We start from the raw sequence: 21956 nt of genomic DNA on the forward strand, positions 1-21956 counted from the left end.
CAATGAAGCCCGCACACATCAACAACAACACACACAAGAGCACATATGCAGGTGTGTACATACAGCTAAACACTAAGATTAAGCAACATGTGTCCTAGTATAGAAAAGATGTTGGGAAGACAGTTAATTTAGTCGCTGATCCATGGATGTTACAACACTTAGACACTTGATTAAAGTGTTGTTTGTTCATCCATCCTTTTTACTTTAGTCATTATGTTACCCACTCTCTTAGTACGACTGCGCACCTACAGTCATTAAGCAGTCCCTCCAGGATTTCAATGTTTTCAGGATTGTTGCGGCCTGAAATGTCTGATTTCACGGCAGCTTTCATAAAAAAAAAAGCAATATTTATATAAGTTTTTTGCGATGAAATTCCTGGGGCAAGCGAAAATTGCAAAAATAGTTGTGATGCTTTCTCATATTCAGAGGTTATTCTCATGAGCATTCACTGTTTACCACAGAATTTGAATCTATTTGTGATGGTAGGAGGGTGGGAGGGAGCCACAACACCTGATCGCAGACAGTAAGCTGTTCCTGTCATTCAAAGCAGTGCTGAGGGATAGTCGCCGTGAGCTGCTCTTTCCCTGCTCTCTCTGCCCAGTTAGCACAAGCTAACAGCACAACATGATCTCATACCTACTTGTCATATTGTTCCACTTCGGCAGAAGCCTCACAGCAGCAGTTAACAGTCGGCACAGAGCCGTTAATCTCACACTGAAACGGCTCAACTGTGTCATTAACCCTGTTAATAACCGTTGGGTAACATTAGCCATGTGATGCTAACAGTTAGCCCTGTCACTGTCAGAGAGCTCCAGTCCTGCAGCAGTAGTCACATGATAAATACAGAGAGATACGCTGTGTGTGCAGGTCTACATTGAAATGAGATTTTTTTCATTTCAAATAGTTAAAATTGCAGTTAAGTTGTAGTGGTTGGACAAAATTGCAAGGTCTCACAGACCTTACAGGGACTGGCTGAATTTGCGTTAATTGTTGCGATCGCGATATCCTGGAGGGACTGATTAAGTATTTGGGTTACAGTTGGAAAACTCAATCAACCCAAATTATTTCTGCTTTATTCCTCGCAGACATTCCAACAAGTCCTCCAAATTAAAACAGATATAGACAGGTTTTTAGCTTTATTTTATCATTATGCAGTAAATGTTGACTGAACAATATATTGGTTATAGTGTTTCCGGTTTGAACCCAGGTTGGGGGAGCCCATACGTGCGGAGTTTGCACATTCTCCTGTGTCAGCGTGGGTTTTCTCCGGGTACTCCGGCTTCCTCCCACAGTCCAAAGACATGCAGGTTAATTGGTGACTCTAAATTGGCCGTAGGTGTGAATGTGAGTGTGAATGGTTATCTGTCTCTATGTGTCAGCCCTGTGATAGTCTGGTGACCTGTCCAGGGTTTATCCTGCCTCTCGCCCAGTGTCAGCTGGGATAGGCTCCAGTCCTCGACGACCCCTAACAGGATAAGTGGTTCCAATAATGAATGAATGAATGAATGAATAAAACTGGTTCTCTATAAGCCTCAATTAAGGCTCAATTAACGGCACAAAGGAAGTGCATCAACCATTATGTACCTAAAACAGGAAGAGGATAGCGCTGTTATTTCCCTGGTAGCTATCGGTAGCTACTCAGAGTTACCAAAGGGTAGCATTGTAAGGTCTTGCAGTCACTATCTCTTGTAGTGAAAATGGCAGATGGTGGAACAACCAAAGTAACTGTGGAAGCTGTTGTAGTGGCTAGGCTCTGAGAAAAACGGAAAGCAATGCAGTTGTCGACAGCAGCACCAACAATAACACAACTTGGGAAAGTTAGGGTGGAGTTGAAAGGTTGTCTGTTTCAACTTTACACATAAAATACACATATGGTTAAACCATCAGGTCTTGGCACAATAAGAATTGGTAAGGTTTAGGGATAGATCATGGTTTGGGTTAAAATAAGGACTCTGTGGACCTTTGTTGTCATGGTAACAATAACAAACATGTGGTTAAGGTTCTGGAACAATCGTGGCTGTGCTTTACAAAAAGCTGCGTTGACTCACTGTTGGTAACAGAAAATGAAAAGCGGCCTATCATGTTGAAGTCTGATGTTTTGTTGACTCATCCATCTCCAACCTGATCTCCTCCCTGACATAGACTCATGTAAGAGAACTGAATGCCGTGTTCCAAGATAGCACTCCCATAAAAATTGCCCATGAAACATGCATTTTTGGGCCAGTGTGCCTTACGTGATGAACGCAGAAGTTGCAATATGCAGCTATAATCAATAAAGCCAAAACTGCTTCAGCACTGTTCCTGGGGTCTTGCTCCCTATGCAGACTTAGTTGCTCTATAACATTGTGACCTTCCGACTTTGTTCCCATTATTATTACTTTGGTTGTCAGAGGGCTTTGTCACATTTATGTAAACATGTAATGTTGAGGCACTTGCTGAAATTAATGTTGGGAGGTCAGTCTCAGATATACAAAGACATATCACTGTAATGTCCTTCATGTTGTTTCACGTTTCAGGTGGTGCACAACTTCAAAATGCAGCCAACAAATCCTGTCCTTTCAGCTGCAGATAACATCAATTTGACTACACACTCTGCCAAATCACAATTTGTGCAGTCAGCTGAAGAAGCCTTTGTTTTTCTCATGTTTAACTTAGATTTCTCCTTGTCAAATGAAGATGAGAGCAGAGGAGATTGAATAAATCACCTCCTCCCCCTCTCTCTCTGGACACAGCCTGAACATGGTGAGCAGGGTTAATAAATGTCCTTACACCTATTCAGTCTCCCCGTGACTCCCGCCTTTCAAATATAAAGCGCTGTCCTTCTAACTAGATTCACTGAAGACAGCCCATGTTAGCTTTCTTTCAGACTGTGGTAACTTCTGGCTCTGTGGGAGCTGGTGTAATAGCCCAGCATGAGCACTGCACGCTACTGAGTAGATTCAGACACTGTTCTGTCACTTCAATGCAGTCAGAAATATGAAGGGGGAATTCATGAGCAGAGGGGGGTGAAAATGAAAGATGCGCTTGAAGTAAAGCTGCTCCGGCAGTACTTCTTCATCGCAGCCACATATGCAGGTGTATTAGTGCTCAACTATGGCAATATTATCTATTACTTCTACAAAATAATATCAACTGAGTCCATCTGGTCATGCTGTGAAGAGCAAGATAACTGAATTTAAATAGGTTTTCCTCATGAAATATTTAACTTTGAACTGAATAAAAAGGGGAAAATTAATAACTGCTTCATATTGATGTTGCACTGTCACATATGTTTGTCACGATTGCCATTTGTGGACTGCATCTCTAATGTGCCTGTGACTTGTGGTGTTGGCGACACAGTCATGGCTCTAGGTAGAGATGGGAATCGAATTCAAGTTGAGAACTAGCTCCAAATTTTCCAGTGCATCAGAATCACATCCTTCCGAGCTTATCAATTCCTTTTATTGATGGTGGCATATTTTTCAGACAATTGTGCTTTGCAAAACAATAACATCAAATTCATGCATCTACACTGCTGGAAACTTGCAACAGGAAGGAGTCATGGCAGAGAAAAAGAAACGGATGAATGCGTTCATGACAAAGGATGATTACAGTGCTGTTTGTGATGTCTCTAAAATGATCATTTCAAGAAAGTGTAGAAATGCCAGCAATGTGCTGAAACATCTTTCCTAGCAACATGAGCATAAATTCCAGAAATGCCGTGTATTTGACACCTATAGAGGGTAAATATCCTATGGTAGAGCATTGCCAACACGCAGGCAGGCTTAGAAGGTTTCTTTTTCTTTGACTTAGAAAAAATGAATGCTGAACAAAAATCCTCTCATTCCATCTACACTGTATTCAGACCTGAAGATAATAACAGTTGCACTGATGCTGAAAACCAGGGGGTTAAAATGTTGTCTGTTTCCACTTTAAACAACAAAATATGATGTGGTTAAGCTTCTAGGTTATAGCATAATAACAGGTTGTAAGGTTTAGGCAAACATCATGAGTTGGGTGAAGATAAGGACTTTGTTGAGGTTTGAGGACCTTCGTCATCAGTGTGACAATTATAAGTATGTGGTTAAGGTCTGGGAACAATCATTTAAGTTTTCATAGTCATATCTGGGTGTGATCTCTAACTTTCCATCTTCTGCCACCTTTAGGTCAAAAAAATACTTTGGTTTATGACTTAATAGCTGCAAAACTAATGACATTCCCTCAGCTGTACTAATGTTTAATGCTAATTAGCAAATGTTAGCATGCTAACACACAAAACTAAGATGGTGAATATGGTGTGCATTATATCTAGACATCAGCATATTTTTATTGTTGCTGTGAGCATGTCAGCATGCTGACATTAGCAAGTAGTTCATAGCCCCACTGTGCAAAAGTACCAGCCACGATCTCACTCCCAACTTTTTAAATACCGTCACTTTGTCAGTTGACCTCAGCAGCAGACACCGACACTTTTAGTGGCGGTATGACACGCACCGGGTGTCATCTGTTTCTGACACAGCACGCATCTACCTACAGTATGAGTGAGAAAGTCTGTATAGGGAGGGTGGGAGGTGAGTTGGATGGGTCAAACAAACTCTGGACTTTCACCCAGGAGCCCACTGTTCATGTCCCATGAAACCAAAGAAACCAAAAGTCAGTCGAGTTAGTTCAATAACAGCATAGTGTGCTAGTATGAGTAGTGTGCAACACTAGTGACACATGTTGCATGACGTATGTCAGATAACATTACATTAGGTTAGTTACAACATACTCATTTTTAGCCAAACCTCTTTTCCAAACCTGACCATGCACTTTTGTTACCTAAACGTAAGAAAGTTAACATAAAAAAAAGTGTTTTACCTACCTATGAATTGTATTTTGAAAAATATTGCATGCATTTAACAATCTATCCAAATGACCAAAACTGACAATGGAAGGGTACCTAGCGCCCTAAGTGTAGGGCCACTGACCGAGCGTTGACATATGGCAGGTACATGTTGAAAGCACAGCCCCAGTGTAGCAAAAAACAGTGCATGCTGCAGACACTATTATCTAGTTTCATAGTGGGAATATTTAGGCCACTGTTTAGTGCTGTAATTAAAAAAACAGTTCTGATGTCAGACACAACTTAAGTTTTGTTTTCTTTGTTATACGACCTGAATGGGTGCTATTCACTTGTGGGGTGGATCTCTGATGTGCTTGTGACTTTACTTTATGTGTCACTGAAATCACTTCCCTTTGGAGATAATAAAGTCAAACTCACACTGCCTCGATATACTGTGAGTGTATTTGTGTGTGTATATACACCGACGTGTATGGATACTGTAATGTATCCTTCTCTCAGACAGTGGAGACCAAGGAAAGCCCTAACCAAATTAGCATCCCTGCAGTGTCAAAGGATACTTCATGTTCATACTCCACTGACTCCATCGCATGCAAATAGAGTACCTGAACTACTCAACAATCAGCCATAATTGGCTACACCTATTGCCACCAACAGACGTCAACAGATTATAATGAATTAGTCATGAATTTAATTTATATTACTAGACACTAAAAAAATCTTTTAGGAAGTGTCAAACTCATTTCCATATTTAAAAAAAAACCAGCATTCATTATTTAGCCCTCATTACCATACAAAATATCACATCAACGTTTCCTGCCACTGAAGCCCAGCCTTCCAGGGAATATGAGATGGGACGGAGATATAAAAAAAAACAATGGAGAGAGATGGAGAGACTCACACAGAGACAGCGAGAGAGGAGACGGGGGATTGAAGAGCGCGGTTGGACAAAGAGAAATGGGTTTGGAACGGGATCAAGTGTAAATGAGGGTGTGTAGGTGAGGAGAGAGAGGGAGGCTAAAAACAAAAGGGGAGGAGATGAATGGTAAGCGGGGGTTCAGAGAGGAGGAAGCATAAAAAGGGATGCAATGGATGGATGGATGCAGAAAATGGGTAGAAATGAGTGTTTTGGCCTCTGTAGGCCAGTGACCAGCCAGCTAAGCAGGCGGCTGACCAGTTTAGGTGTTATCGTGCCTCCCTCACAGGCTCTGTATTGACTGACTCTGGGGGGGAGGGAGAGGGGGGGAGCCGGGGAAGTAGGGAGACTGGGAAGTGATAATTGGCGATATGCTTACCTGGCGAGGAGCCTGCAACCCCCAGCAGGGCACACAAACAAACACAGACACACACACACACACACACACACACACACACACACAATGCCTGCAATGTTATATGCCAGGACAAGCTTCAACCCCACCACCCTTACAAACACACCCACGCAAACAAGAAAAAGCACACACACACACACACACACACACACACACACAGGTAGATTGACATTAGAGTAAAACCAATCCTGAGGTCTCTCCTATGGAATACTAATATGGCTGCCCTTGCCAGCTGACCTCTTATAGGCCAAACAGGCTGTCCGTCAAACTAATGGGGCGGAACGCTGGCATATTGCTTTCCCACAATCCCTCAGCAGAGCCAGGACACTCATTTACTTCAGTCAGCTTGTTGCCAAGGCAACATTTAGGATGGGTCTGGTGGTGGATGCACGCACATGCATGCACACTGCTTTACAGACACTAGTATATATGTAGTTGTACACACAGACTTAAATATGCAGCAACCTGTTAAAAGCTATGAACTTATCCACACACATACACACACACACACACACACACACACAAACACGACTGTTGCGGTGAAACAGGCGATTTTTATGCATGCGGCTGAGACACTGACAGCACTGTCTGTATGTGGAAGGTACACTAAGTGCTCTTTGCCTCTCGTCTCGTCTCCGCGCCCCAAAACCAATCTTCTGCTCTCTCCCTTTTATTCACAATACATGCTCTCTTGTTCTGAAAGGCAAGCAGACAAGCCTGTCCTCCGCCTGCATTTATTCTCCTCATCCAGACAAGGAGAAAGCACAGAGGAAGGCTGCAGACACACAGGGACCACAGCCGAGAGACTTCCAGAGCCGGGTATCAAACCCCATCCTCGTTCTGGAGGATTGATTATAGATGTCAGGCAGCACACAAAGTCAGTTCTGCAAGGAAATCCATAGCTAGAGAGGATTTTGTTCTTTTTCCTCCCCCCACCAAATTAACAAATGTAAGTGGATGAAATTTTAATTGGGATCGTGCTCATCTATTGTGTGCTGAGTCCGGATGTCTTAAGACACCTAAACCAATCATATGCAGGCACTGTCTTCATGGCTGGTTCACATCCTGTGCACTCTGTCCCCACAGACCCAGAACAGGCTCTCTGAAACCAGCTGCCTGTTCGTAACTGCGTGTCTCTGTTTGATCTGCAAGTTGTTATTATACAAGTTCAGCACAATGCCGTAAAATACAGTACTCAATTATGAATCAAAACGTACGCCTTAGGTATCAATGACAAGATTCTCGTTATTCTTATTTATTCATTTCATTTGTGAGGGGACCGTGTAGAATATTAAACATAAATGTTACTATTTGATGTATCAGAGTTAGCTTTAAGCTTCATCGTCAGTCCCTTGACAGGTCACAATTAAAACATCTTCACAGTGACAGAACGGCACTGAACAAACAAGACAGCAAGACAAGACACATAATACAAACACAAACACACACACAAACACACACACACACACACACGGGCTCCACCCTTACTCACCATATGTTTGAGTTAAAGCAAGACTATTGTTCAGTGGTTACCAAGTTGCAGCTTTTCACCCACTGGACACTTCATGTTACTGGTAGTGTTGTCACGATATTGGAATATTGACATTTTTAAATTTTTATTGACAGATAAAAATCACCTGGGTGTAACATGACAACGATGGATTTTCTTTTCTTGGGTGGTAGCAGAGACCAGCAGAGTGACTGTTGTAAACATTAACAATAGGAGAGAGCGAGGAAGTGCAGCTGGTACCAGTATATCGATACTGAAACTGTTTCAAATATAGAGTCACTATGTATCCATAAATTGATATTTGTGACAAAACTGGTTATGAGACGAGTGCATCATTAACTTTAACACACTGCAGCCTGTTGGATAAACATGAAGACATCCATGTCAGTGCTCTAGATGAAAAATGAACCCCTCTGCATCAAGAATAAATCCAAGTCTGAGCTCTTCTAAATGTATTAAATGCAATTCAGACGTTGTTTTGGAAATGTGTAAAGATACTGAAATATGATTCGGAGCTATCACCTCTTCATTGTATTCTAGCAGCCAAAGAGGACGAAGCAAGGAACAGCCTTAACGCTAAACTCATTAGAATTCTCTTGCACATAGCAAGGAGGAGTATTCTCAAATTTTGGATCTCTAAGGACGTCCCTGAACTGGACGAGTAGTATAGGAAGGTATAGAGTGTGCCAGGGCTGACGTCAAAACCCGGAAGTTTAGCATTGCGCTGGTTCCCGGAAGAGAAAGTGAATGTGATTTTTGCATTGCGTTTTGGATTATGTCAGAAAATAAGCTCTGTGGCTAACACAAGTTTATGATACTTACAGGTTTTGTTCAGCAAGATAATCTTCACATATGAACACCTTTCATACCGCATTTGAAGCTTAACTGCGATCGCCAGAAGTAAAAAGCTAACGTTAGGCTTTGACGGACTACATGACTACTCCACGGTCGCATGACTCTTGACGTCACCGCCACTAAGCTTTCAACTGATTTCGGCCGCTTTATTTTAAAAACATTGTATAATGGGGAAATCGGACTGTTTAAGCTAAATAAGAAGCTGTAATGGCGGACTGCCAGCACTCTCGCCTGTTCGAGGGTGATGACGTTTACTGTCCCCGACAGGGTTTGTAGTCGTAGTGAGCAACTTGTTAGCAACCGCCTTTTTTACGACACGTAAAAGCTTCAAAATTCACAAGTAGGTTATTTACTGACGTGTTTTATGTCGTAGAACAAAACCTGAAACTCGCTTAAGCTTTTGTTAACCACAGACCTTATTTGAGGCATTTTACCAAAATCCCATTCAAAAAACGTATTGACTTTTAGACGAGAGAACCGGAAGTGCTAAAAGCACTAACGGAGTTCCGGGTTTACTGGCACACTCTATGAATTATCCCTCTGGAAAAACTGACTTACAATCTTCATGACATTACTGAGGGATTTATCTAATGGCAACCTGCCTTGGACACAATAGACCCCTCTGAATTGGACTTGGTTACGCTCAATGATAGGTTGTTGCTCCTGCTGTTTTTGTGTTTGGTATAAGGTGGTTCAAATTGTGGAAAAAAGTGGTTCTGTGAATATCCAGCCATGGAGGTATTTGAAACTGTGGCTGGAACCTAATAAAGATCCAGCTTAACTGTGTGTCGACTGATTTATCTATCATATGTCATGAAGATGCACCACGAAAGCACAACAACGGCATCGTAAAGATGATTATTTCCTGGTCTTCAGGCTTAATTCATAACCTAGTTTAAAGACTTAACTTATCTCAGTTTTTGTGTTAAATCAAATTATCATGCAGCAAATATGGGGCCAAGTGGTAGTCCAGCAGTGGTGTTCCCAATCTCTGTTCAATGTGTACAGAAACTGTATACATTGAACAGAGATTGGGTGGAGAAGAAGGTTAATAGGGGCCATGTCCCTGTCCATACTGGCCGTTGTATCTTCATTTAGTGACAGCAGTAACAAGGACGGGGGACAAAATCCACGGCAGTCATTCGAAGCCAAAGTACATTCCAAATCAAGTTCAGCCAGACCTAATGTGTGGCTTTAGCAGTTTGAGTCAGCCAAATCAAAGTCAGCGATGGACGCTGAAACATAAAGAGAAAATCTCTGTAACTACGGATGCACTGTATCAATCTGATGCTGTCTTTATTTTGCAGATTGAGTGTGTGAGTCCACATTAAATACTATTTCTTTGTCAATGTTATTTTAAAATGTAGTGTTTCTTCCATCAGTTTTTAAGAGCTTCATGTTTCCAGACATAAAATTACTATTCCACTGAGCTCCACACAGTGAGATATAAAGATTTTAAAGATGGGAAAAGAGAGCACTGGCAACAGATCAGTACTTGGCCTCAGCTCACATACCCCGCTGGAGGTATCGTAATCGTTAGGGGAAAAGGAGTAACAAACATCAGATACACACTTCATTTGAACTAAGAATTCTGCCTCTTACAGTGTGCTCGCTCTAGAAAAGGCTCACTCTGTTCATGGCCAGTATAGAAATGATTACAGTGTCTTATATCAAGGCGTCCCTTAACCTTTCAACATGACAGGTTTTATACTGATCTGTTTTTAGTCCACAGCAGCTCGACTGAACAGAAAGCATGAAGACAAGGTAGATCACGGATAGGTTAACATGTTAAACTGTAATGAAAACCTTAAATAATGTAAATGTTTTTATTGTAGCTCGAAATGTGGTGAGTACGTTCAGCTTCTCATCTGATGACATTGCTGTGCAGGCCACAAACCTGTAACCTCAATGCATTACACATCCCAAAGGTACATTACTGACATATGGTGACCGAGAGGAAGAGCCAAATACAAACTTCAAAGTGTGAGTAGTCCTGGCTCAAGCAAATGTATGTATTTTTACATACATATATAAATAGAAAGCTTGTGGTAAGTGTCTGGCTGACTGAATCCCCAATCATCATCTAGGATTTCTTTTCTATTTGGAAAATCAATCACAGCAGTGAAATGTTGAAATAGCAGATAAGCTCTGGAATAAATGAGCAACTGCAGCCAGTGGACATAAAAAAATGTTAATTTCCTGCCCTTGAGTTTGTTGTTGATCCGTCGGAGCTCAGCACCCCTCCAGATTGAAGAAAACAATGTCGGCAGGTGTGCGTTTGATCTCAGTGAATGACATTTACCCAGGTACCCTTGAGACTGAGTAGTAAAGCACTGTAAAGACCTTTTGTTGCCTCAGCCCTGATGAAAAAAACTCCTCACTCAAGCTGAATGAATGAATGCTTGGTTACTCAGTGCAGAGTGTGATCTCGGCGAATGGAGATGTATACCAAATGATTTTTGGTGTGTTTTTCTACTCGTCTCGGTTCTCGCATCTTTATATTATCTATTGGACCTTCATCGCTCTCGTCTCTCTCGTCGTCTTGCTCTCACCATCATCTCCCCTCCCGTCTCTCTTGTTTGTTCCATTCTACCCCTTGTCTCTACGCTTACCTCTCCCTAATTAACACCTACTGTAGCCTCTATCTGCCTTAGCAAACCCCCAAGGACGGAGCTGGAAAGAGAGACGGCGAGAGGGAAATAAATACAATAAAAAAAGAGATGAGGGAAATCAACTGAGCAAGAGAGAAGCTGTTACAGAGTGACAGAAGCAGATAAAAAAAAACACTGATGCAGATTGTGGTTGTTGGATATCTAGCCCGTTGCTGAACATTTTTAGAATTAAAACAGGTAAACCAATATAAACGTGCTTTTCATAGGCACAAATGCACATAGTCTGATGCATACACCCGTTCACAGCCTCTCTAGAAACCATCTGTCTTTGTAGAGCCATAAGAGACTTCAGGACAACATCAAAAGACGCTGTACATCTCAAAGTGCTTGACTGCATGTAGTGTGTGTGTGTGTGTGTGAGTGTGCGCAAAGCCACAAGACACAAGAGTGTGCTGTCCATTTTTATGGCTTGAGGCTCAGCTGGTGTATATCAGTAAGGGTGGAGCCCGTGTGTGTGTGTGTATGTGTAGATGGTAAGGAGTTACTGCTTCAACAGAACACTTCAGGCAAGCAAATGCACTCTCAGAAGCAGGCAAATGCACTATGATGAACTCACATACACATGCACACATACAGGTGTGCCACTAAATATGTCACCATGGAGACTGGAAAGCAAAAGCACGCACACACACACACACACACACACACACGCGCACTAACATTAGAAGTTAGAAGGTTAAAAATGGCAGTCCAAGTGAGCTGGTCTAAAAGGCAAAAGCTGTTTGCCTAAATGAAGAAAATGAAAACAACCACAGGCCCAAATTTGCAAGCATTAACAAACACACACACACACACACACACAGGTGGAAAAGGAGCGTGTGTGTGTGTATATGTTTTAGTGAATGCGACTGCCGCATTAGCTGTACAGATTTATTACGTATCGATTAAGCGTGGACGTCCGACATCACGCGCACGCAGCAAAGCACTGAGTCAACAATACACTGAAAAATGACTGTTTATATCCACAGCACTCCACACCCATAAATTATGAACTATCGACTTTGCACCTGCACTCACACACAAACACACACAGGCAGACAGGCACACACAGCGCGGCATGCAAACGCACCTTGAACACCTGCCACAACAAAGAACTACCTGCTACCAAACACAAAGAAAAATACAGACAGCACACAAACACATAAACACACACACACACACTCTCTCTGGCTGGTACGTTACACTGCATCATCTGATTAAAAGCAGGACATTTTAAATTATTTGGTGTCCAGAGAGGGCTATTTGCACCACAAAGCTGCACTATTAATAACAACTGAGGCGTACGAGCATCTTGGCAAGCAAACACAAACACACACACAACCAACGGATCAGACAGGTTGTGACTTACCTCCACCTCCGCCGAGTAGACTCTTGTTGGCTGAAAGAGAGAGACGAGAAAGAGGGAATATTCATGAAACAAACGACTAGAGCCGAAACAAACAAACAAGTCAACTGGTGGATTCTCAGAGAATTATTCAAAACGCAACACTGAAGTCAAGGCTACACTAGTAGTTTTGGTTTCTCGTTTACAACAGGGAATTTGCTCTTTCATTACATCCAATGTGTGTAAAACCAACAACACAGAGCTGAAAGTATCAATAAATCAATCAACTGAGGGAAAATATATTGACAAATGTTTCAAAAACCGATCCAGTCGGTTTTCAAGCAGGAATACTAAATACTACTCCCTGGTTCAAGCTCCTGCGATGTGAGGATATTCTGTGTTTTATATCTGAGTATCTGTTGGGCAGCACATATGAAAACATCGCTGTGGGCTCTCACAACTTCTGGTGAGGATTGTTTTTTTTAAAGAAGTTTTTGATTTGTTAAATGCTGCAACTTTTGAAAAAATAGCTTCTTTCGTACAACTGTCACTGTATCCACAAAGTACTAAATCAAACAGAAAAAAAATCAGACTCCTCTTACTACTCTACACTTCTAATGACCTCACTGCACGTGAATGAAAACAACCAATCAGTGTTCGAGGAGTCTCTAACGCAGCTGTCAGTCATGTCAATCACTGCGGTCAAACTGTCAAACAAGGCAGCGCTGATCAAATGTGAATCAAATTCTATTACTGCTTATTTCTTGCCTCATATCTTTTCAGAAACATTTTAGTGCACTGTTAAGCTGTGGGCGGTGCTTGGTTTTCACTCAACTGTTTCCAACATGGCGGCCAGGTCACAAACTTTCTCATTTTACAGCTAAACAGTACCCAAAAATACGTTTCTAAAATCATTTGAGGTGTGAATTAGACAATGCAATGATAGAATCTTGATTCATCTTTGATCAGCGCTGCCTAGATTTAAAGTTGACTACAGTTCACGAGCAGTGACATGACTGACAGCTGCATAAGAGACTCCTCAGCTCTGATTGGTTGTCCTTGGTGTGCTTAGTGAATGCGATTAGACGCAGTGGGAAAAGGAGTGACATATTTTTTTCACAATCATCTGTCTTGTGTACTTCTCTCAGAATATAGTGACAGCAGCTATGACACAGTTATTTTCATGAAAGTTACCAACTGTAGCTTTAACAGATGATGACAATAATGCACCCTAAATAACGACTAATACAAAATGCAGCATTGATAACAGCTGAATACTTCGTTAAACGTGGTTTTGATTGCTTGTTTGCAACAGAGAAATCACTATTTTGCTCCTTCTAATCAGTGAAAAACACTCTTTTGTGGCCACAGACACCGACTGGGCTCTGCACTAAGTTGACCTTTAACAAGAGCGTTCAAAAAAACAATACAACACCTCATCACCGTTTTTATTAACAGCTGAGTTCAGAGCGTTTCTTCATTTGCACCATGTGTGGGCGTGATGCTCAGAATGATCTCCAAAGACTTAATCAAGTTTTACATCTAATTAGTTGAACTTTTGTGTACTAAAATTACTTTTGCTTATATTTACTTGCTGGAGGGAAAAATAATGTCTCCACATTTGTCCTTCAGAATGTAATTTGTTATTGGTGTCAGCATTTCTCAACAAGAGTGGTTCTCAATCCAAGTCCTCGGGGCTCGCAGTGCTGCTGGGTTTGCCAACCAGCGAGTTAATTGCATTCACCTGGCATTGCAGGTGTAACTCAGTCCCTGATTAGACGGGTGGAATGAGAACCAGCAGGCTCCGAGTCCCATCAATGAGGAGCGAGAAGCATTGCACAATCAGAAGGAGTAGCTCCACTGCCTGCAAAGCTAATGAATAAACTCATGCTGAGGCTACAGTCCAAAGGAAAATAAACAACTCTGGGAGAAGAAACAGGCAGCCAATAGGGTTCAATTTGTCTTTTACTTCTGCAAAAAGTCAATCATACAGCGACTTTCTACCTGGATAACAAGGAGGTGATTGTAGCTTAAATACAATAACAATATAATGAGCTCTTTTTTTCTAGCGCGGCAGAGAGATTTAATGCTAGTAGCCCGGCTGACCGCTGTGTCCCAAATCATTACCTTCCCTACTTGAATCTAGTCGCTGCACATGTTTAAAGAGTGTAAATTGCTGGCAGGGTGATAAGGCTGGTTAAGGCTGCTCCTGACATATGCGATATCCAAGTGTTTTTCTCACCCACATATCCATAAACGTGTGGAGTCAGCAGTGCTAGCCTGGAGACATCTGCAGTGCTCCCAGCAAACTCAAACCTGACCATAAACTCATAAAAATCATGTTTTCCAATTCTTTCCCTGCTTGTGGATCAAATTTTGGTTGCTGTGACCATGTTAGGAAAATCTGGTAAGCACATAATCTCTCTGCGAGGGACAGTTACAAAGTTACGTCAAAACGAACACACAGGAGACGTCTCTCATTTTAGTTACTCTTTGCCAGTAGGCACTGTGCCAACTGGGTACGCGCTCAGATAGTGTATCAGGCAGGTTTAAAGAGGGAGGCTGAGAGACTAAATCCCACAGCTGTCTTTCTCTCTCAAGAATCCTCTATACTCTTCAACATTTTCACCATCCCCCACTGCCTCACTGATGCTAAATCGCACTTAATTTCAACCTTTAAATACACTATACTTCTCTGTGTGTCTCACTAACATCTCCCAAAGTGAATATCTCCACTCTCTAATTTGAAAATGTGCAGCTTCACACAGCATGAATTATAAAAAAAGGGAAGTTATATAATGTGACAGTGTGAGACAATTCCAGGTGCACAGCTTGTTTAAGAGTTGATAGATCTCATAGTGAAGTGAAGTAAAGCTCATTCAGATGTAAAAGCACAGACAAATAAAATGTCTCCATTAAATCTCCCATTCATCGTCTGATGATTAGCTGCAGGCTGTACATAAGAGTGATATCATTTACTGGCTCGAGTAAATACGCGTCCGTGTTGAGTAACACGCCCAAGGCCGTATAAGTAGCTTTGTATCTGAGTGGTTCTTTTTTAAAGAAAGACAAACAAAAAACGATGCAGCTCTGACACGGAACACTGGACTGAGACCACAGTGTTCAATGGAGCTGGCAGTGGAGTGAACTGGTGACAGTGGGACTGGGATGCAGCTACTGCAAATTTGTATCTGTTATCTCCCTCCTCTGTTCTTAGTTACTAGTTTTATACCAGTTATTTACGAGATTTTGCACCATTAAGAAATGTCTTAGGTAAAACTTTAGTAATGTGTGAGTCAGTTGCTAGGAAACAACTGTTAAACCTAAAGAAATGAAGCATGTAAATGGTAAGTCACAGCAGCATCACAAAGCCTCCAAGAATAAAAGTGCCAGGGGGCAAAACGATACATTAAACATACAAACCTACATAAATGTATGCATTACTTTATTTATTAATACCTGCCTTCATGGAGACTTGTATGTTTCAGAGATAGAGGTGTTCGTACAGTTTACCCCCACACTCCCAAGTGATCATTTGTATATGAATTATTCACATTGTGTTATATTTAATTCTCACATGCCTCTATTCTTCCTCTACTCTACAATAAAAAAGAGAAACAACTTGAAGGGGTCATTATGTATAGGTTATTATGCAATGGTTTTACTGGTCCGATTTAGTCTAGCTACATGTAACCCAAATCTAGCCAATTTAATTTTGAAATTGATTAAATGTAATTTTCGCCATTGCAGATGGCGTGCGGCATGATATTCAATCACGTATGGAGAGTCAACAGTAATTAAAATATGTTTATCTCCATTTTTTGGGCATGGTCTCTACATAGTCGTATAATTGATGACGTCTACACTTTGGCTATGGTTAGACGTCTACCAAATTTTCACTGACAGCCCAAATTCAGCCGTGATTTAGCCTAGACGTCAGGTCTTCATGTGGACGGCTATTAGACGTTTTTTAAACCAAAAAATGCTTGCTGAACGAAAAGTGAAACTTACCTACGCTCTCTTCAAAGCCAGACTCCATTGACAAAAAACATTAATTTTACCTCACAGAACACAGGAGCTTTGGTCTACTACTGCCTCGATCACTTCATTTGTTTGTGTTACTGTGTGACATAGGTGTTTTAAAGGGTTTGATCAGATTCAGGAGGCACACAACAACGCAACAAAGTAACTGATCGAGGCAGCGGTAAACCAGCAACTTCCTTGTTCAGCGAGGTAAAATATTGTGCCCGGGTGCCTGTAAGTTCAATTCATTAAGAATTTTTTGGGGATTCTTTGTTCAGGCATGTGAAAAAAACAGTTTTCCTCACAAATTCAACACAAGGTAAGTACCTGATTCACAAACAGTCATTTTGGGGGGTAAAATAGTCCTTTAAGTGTCATGATATTAGCACTACATTTTGCAGTTGGAGGTATTTGGGGTTAGTTTTGTGAAATGTTTCTCAAAATCTTCCGAGTTTACATCATTATTAAACAGCGTTTAATCAAGTGTACAGTCAGACATCTAAACAGCTGGGATGCTTGCTGGGAGTGGTTGGCTTCCCTTTCGGCTCAACATGTCACCAGAGAGGTGGTGAGATGTTTTTTATTTAACACCCGTTGCAATTTTACCTCCAGCACTGAATTTAGCGGTTTGACTTTCTCATGTAAATTCTGAGCAGATGACAGATGTCATATGGGACCAGCGGTTGCCTCGCACTCAGTAAAGAGACTAAAAGGTTGTCACAGTTGGACCAGGTGGATAAATCCTGGCCAGGAAAACAGCACTAAGGGGTTCCTTCAGTGCACTTTAAATGAAAAATATGCCCGCGGATGCTTTTACTGTTATGTGCCAGTTTATGATGTTTAATGCATTTCAGGACTTATCTCGCAGAAATTTATTTTAAGCGCCCGCTTTCCTGCTCCCTGCCGTGTCTACGTCTGTCAGTTGATGTCCGACATTTCCCATAATGTCATCGCAATAAAGCCCCGAGAACACACTGGCATAGCGATAGTGAAATTCCTCCACTCAAAACACAACATGTTTTATGGCTGCATTGCCTTCTGGATTACTGAGGGTGCCATCAGTTCAGAAATCTGTATCTCTGTCTCCTCTGCGATGGATTCCTCCCAGTAAAACTGATGAACGTTCGCTGCAAAATGGTGAGCAAATAGAAGTTCCTCTCTTTCTGTCAGAGGGACTGGCACCAAAGCCTGGTGGTAACTGATGTTGTAGATTGCTGAAATCTTCTTTTTTCGCAATCATGCTCTATTGTGCTGCTGGAAGTGTCTCTGTGAGAGCTGATACTGTCTGTGTTTGGACAGCTATCATCAGAAATAAGGACGATACAGCACCAAATGTTAACAAAATGGCCCCAGAACCTCAAGACACTGCCAGCAGAGTAGTTTGCATGGGGAAAAAAAATTGTGTTGTAGGGCGGTGATGCTTCGGGTACTGGTGAGACAGTAAATACAATCCAGGAAGTTCAGTTTGGGTAGCAGGGAAGAAGTAGAAACACAGCTCACCTTACAAGGAAATCTATCAGAAATGTGGGCATAAGAGCGTTTGATTGATTTTGTCCAGCAATTTTTTCTTTCAACTTTTTCTCATGCTCACTTATAAGGAGTGCAACTGAGGACAACACCATGAATGGCTTTGAGGAGAGAGTGTCTGAAAGTGTGCACTGCTGTGGGATCTAACAAATCAAGACAACAAAAGACTTTTTCACACTGGGGGAACTATTTTTTTTATACTTCTAAGAAGATGGGGCCTCATTCACCAACCGTCCTTACAAAGACATTTCTTTCTTGAAAACCCCACTTAAACAGTTTTCACAAGGATTCTGAGATTCACTAATATTTTCCTAATTTGGGATTTGTTTTTGGATAAGAACAGAATCAGCGCACGCTCAAGAGCACTCTTATGCACATGCTGTGCAGACATGTTTGTGCAGAATACTTGGTTGCTGCATTTTCTTCAATTCTACAGTTGTGTAATATTTTAGGTTTCATATTTCATCTTTAATGTCAATTATAATATTTTTACCATTTTACGAAAAGCATTACGGCCTTTTGAAATAAACCCAACACTAACACTTCAATTCACATCAGTTACCTAAATGGGAATCATGTCACCTAATAATTAGTGACTGATCATGCTAGGAATTATCACAGGGGATTTAGGAAGGCGGGTCAAAAAGTGATGAAGCAGCAAGTTATTAATATTGTAAGGCAGGTTTCTCTTTCATGTCTTACCCATAAACTTACTAGTGACTGAATAAACTATCAAAGGGCTGTGGGTGAAGTAAGAGCACAGGGACAGCTTCTCTGTGTAACTTGATCCATTTTAACGTCCTATAAAGAACGTAGAACATCTGAACATTGACAACAATAGTAGCATCTCACATCTCATATATATCACTCTGCCAGACTTAATCATAACTCTCATTACCTGCACGGAAGGTGGGAGAGATTATATAGTTCCAAATTTAACGTAAAGAGCAAAATAAAATATGTAAACAATATATGAATGTAGTTAACATTAAATTATGTAGATGCAAAATAATGAACAGAGAAAAACAAGACAATCTACTGGATTAAATCTCATCTTACAATATCTTATAGAAAGATTGAGTGATATATTTCACATCCATCTTCTCTTCCCCTTTCTCTGTCTCTAAACACATACTGTATGTACAGCTTGTACGTCTTTGTCCTTACTGTGACAGTTGTGCTACTTTAACGCATAAAGTTTGCGAGTTGCGGGTTGAGTGGTTGATTAACACGTATTTTAGCATCAGATGTGTTTTTTTTGTGTTATTTTATGTCCTCCCCTGAAGCTATAAAAAATGATGGCTTGTTTAGTGTTTACTTTCTGATGAAGTACCTCCACTTCAAAACAGAAAATTGTTTTGATGTGTGTTTTTGGAGTCTAGTGCTCCACCCTCTTTAGACTTTTGATTAGGCACTCTTGACTTAAATTTCTAAACTTCTTCAGTTTCTGTGTGTGCACACAGCCCTGTAGTTTTATGCCCTTTTATAGGGTACCACAGGGCATTTACCTACGCTGATTAAGATCAACCCATGCTTCCAACTTACAAGGACAACGGGATTCATCATGATAAGAATACAGGTGCAAACAATTTTGCGGTTTAAGAACTCATCATAAATCTGATGTAGACTCTTCTTCAGAATAAATAATCTTGGAGAAGATATTGGTGAATAAAGCCCAGTGTTCTATGAGCCCTCATTTTTATTGTGTCCACACCACAAGAGCTAGAAACAATCGAAGTTCTCAAAAGCCATTTTGAGGGATTCTTTTAGCTCCAGTTTGAGAGTAGGATCTCCCTCAGCACAAGAGAAATCCTGAATCACATGAGTGTGCGTTGATTGGTCAAACACATGAGCCAATCCATTAGCTGTGAAACAACAGACACAAAACACGAACATATGCTCATATAGAGGGAAAAAAATGGAAGAAAACACAGACAAATGGACCAACAGTAAAGTCCAGGCTTTACCAGGCATATATGTGACGTGGAAATAGAAAGCGACTTTGACTCATCAAAGCAAAATAGAAGAATCTTCAATAGCCGTCTCACGTCTCTTCAGTATTCCTAATGGTGGTGTGAGTGCAAACAGGAAAAAAAGCCCTTGAAGGTGTGTAGTTCTCAGGGGAGCTCCGCAGTTGCCGGTTCCTTTCAGTGACTCCCCAAACTGTTTGGTCTGAAAACACCTAAAGACAAAAAACCCTGACCTCCCTGCCTTTAGACTCGGTTACACAACATTTTGTTTAAAGCATACTGAACTCTTAAAGAAGTATTTCAATGCTGGAGGGATGGTCTTTTCATCAAATTGGGCTGTCTATGCAGCAGGAAGATGCAGATACTTTTGAAACTGGTGCTACATGATCAGAGAAAACTGAGAAAAGGGCTGTCACATTGGCTTTTGCCGAAGAGGTAGAAAACCTTCAACTACTAAAATGCACTGCACCGTACAGGACAGATACACGCTCCTGCTGATGGGTGACGCAATAAGAGCTTGGCAGTTTTGACCCAGGAAATCATAAGTCAGCCAGCTGGTAACAAACGATGTCATATTACAGTTTAACGGTAAGCTGAAAAATGTTTCTGAAAACATCTCAGGTGAGAAGTAGCCTCTTGAGACCTGAACTTTTGTTTGGCACGCACTTTTAATTTCTCCTAGAAATAACACGACAATAAAGTCCCGAATGTCTACAAATGAGATGACAATAAAGTCCAGACGTCCTCAAATGATACGATAATAAAGTCACTATGTCCTCAAATGAGACGACAATAAAATCCAAATATCTTCAAATGAGTACTTCTTAATTAACAGTGTCTTATCTTGTTACTGTTGCTAAAATTGGTCAAATTTGTTGCCGTATCAAACTACAAACATTATTAATCATTAATAAACAAGTTTCAACCATAAAATGTGATCAGGTTCAGGACCTTGTCCACTTTTGTGTCGGGATCGGCTGCAGACTGACTTGGCAGAGATGGCTGCCATCTTGCTTGTGTTTTGTGCTCTTACCACCATTAGATGGCACAAAAAAGTGTCCACGAACGAGGACAGCAGGTCTGAGTTAAGTAGAATGAAGTAATAGGTGCAACAAACCCAAAATGTGATGTCCTCATGAGGACACAGGGTCTTAGGAAGATAGGCAACACAGTAACAGAATCTTGGTTCATATTCAATCAGCATGGCTTAGTTTTACAGTTTGATCTGGGTATGAGAGAAAGAGAGGGAGAGAAGGAGGGAGAAGCACCGATCTCTTTCTCGATTTGCTTTCACAGTCTTTGTGTCTGTGGCAGTGGGGATACAAAAATGCAGAAGTACAATCTGTAGTTCGAGCAACAGTCAACAGCCCTACAGCACGAGCAGGGAGATCTGAACGCTGGGAAGATGGAGGGAAGTTTACCACAGTTTATTTAAACATACTGCCCACATTGTTATGATACAGAGCTGGGTGAAAATCCACAAAGTATCCCTTTAGCAGTTCTCTCAGTGTTAAAATAAGCATTTGGATACGACAAACATTATAGAAGTTTTTGAGTTCATATTCAAATACACGGCCGGCTGCCAAGGCAGTTCAGAAGCTATAATCCCACATCTTATTTTCATTTTATTTTACCTTTTAGAGAAGGTGCACCAAGTTCAAATTCAAGTTCAACTTTTACCTTCCCTGTTACAGGCACAGAATTAATTTTTATTTTATCTCCCCATTTCAAATTCATCTCCCTTGTAATCTTTATTCATGGGATTATATAATTATTAAGATGGTATTATGTAAGGTACAATAGACCTGTGATAAATTATCAATGATCCCATGTAGTACCGTTGTTCTCTGTGTAGATACATAGGGGCTCGAGACTGAACCAGCCTCAGAGCCCTGTGGGGGAACAAAGGCATCAAAGCAACC

The 21956-nt window shown here is 41.1% G+C and overlaps 1 protein-coding gene across 3 annotated transcripts in view; it reads right to left on the reverse strand.

The window, feature by feature from the left end:
• macrod1 (mono-ADP ribosylhydrolase 1) overlaps nt 1-21956 on the reverse strand; it is a 160516-nt gene that overhangs the window by 62401 nt on the left and 76159 nt on the right. For all 3 annotated transcript variants that reach the window (XM_050043212.1, XM_050043213.1, XM_050043211.1), the window contains exon 4: nt 12539-12568. In XM_050043212.1, the coding sequence (XP_049899169.1) occupies nt 12539-12568 (30 nt within the window). The remainder of the gene's footprint in view (nt 1-12538; nt 12569-21956) is intronic.

This window comes from Epinephelus moara, chromosome 4 (assembly GCF_006386435.1).
Source record: "Epinephelus moara isolate mb chromosome 4, YSFRI_EMoa_1.0, whole genome shotgun sequence".
NCBI lineage: Eukaryota > Metazoa > Chordata > Actinopteri > Perciformes > Serranidae > Epinephelus > Epinephelus moara.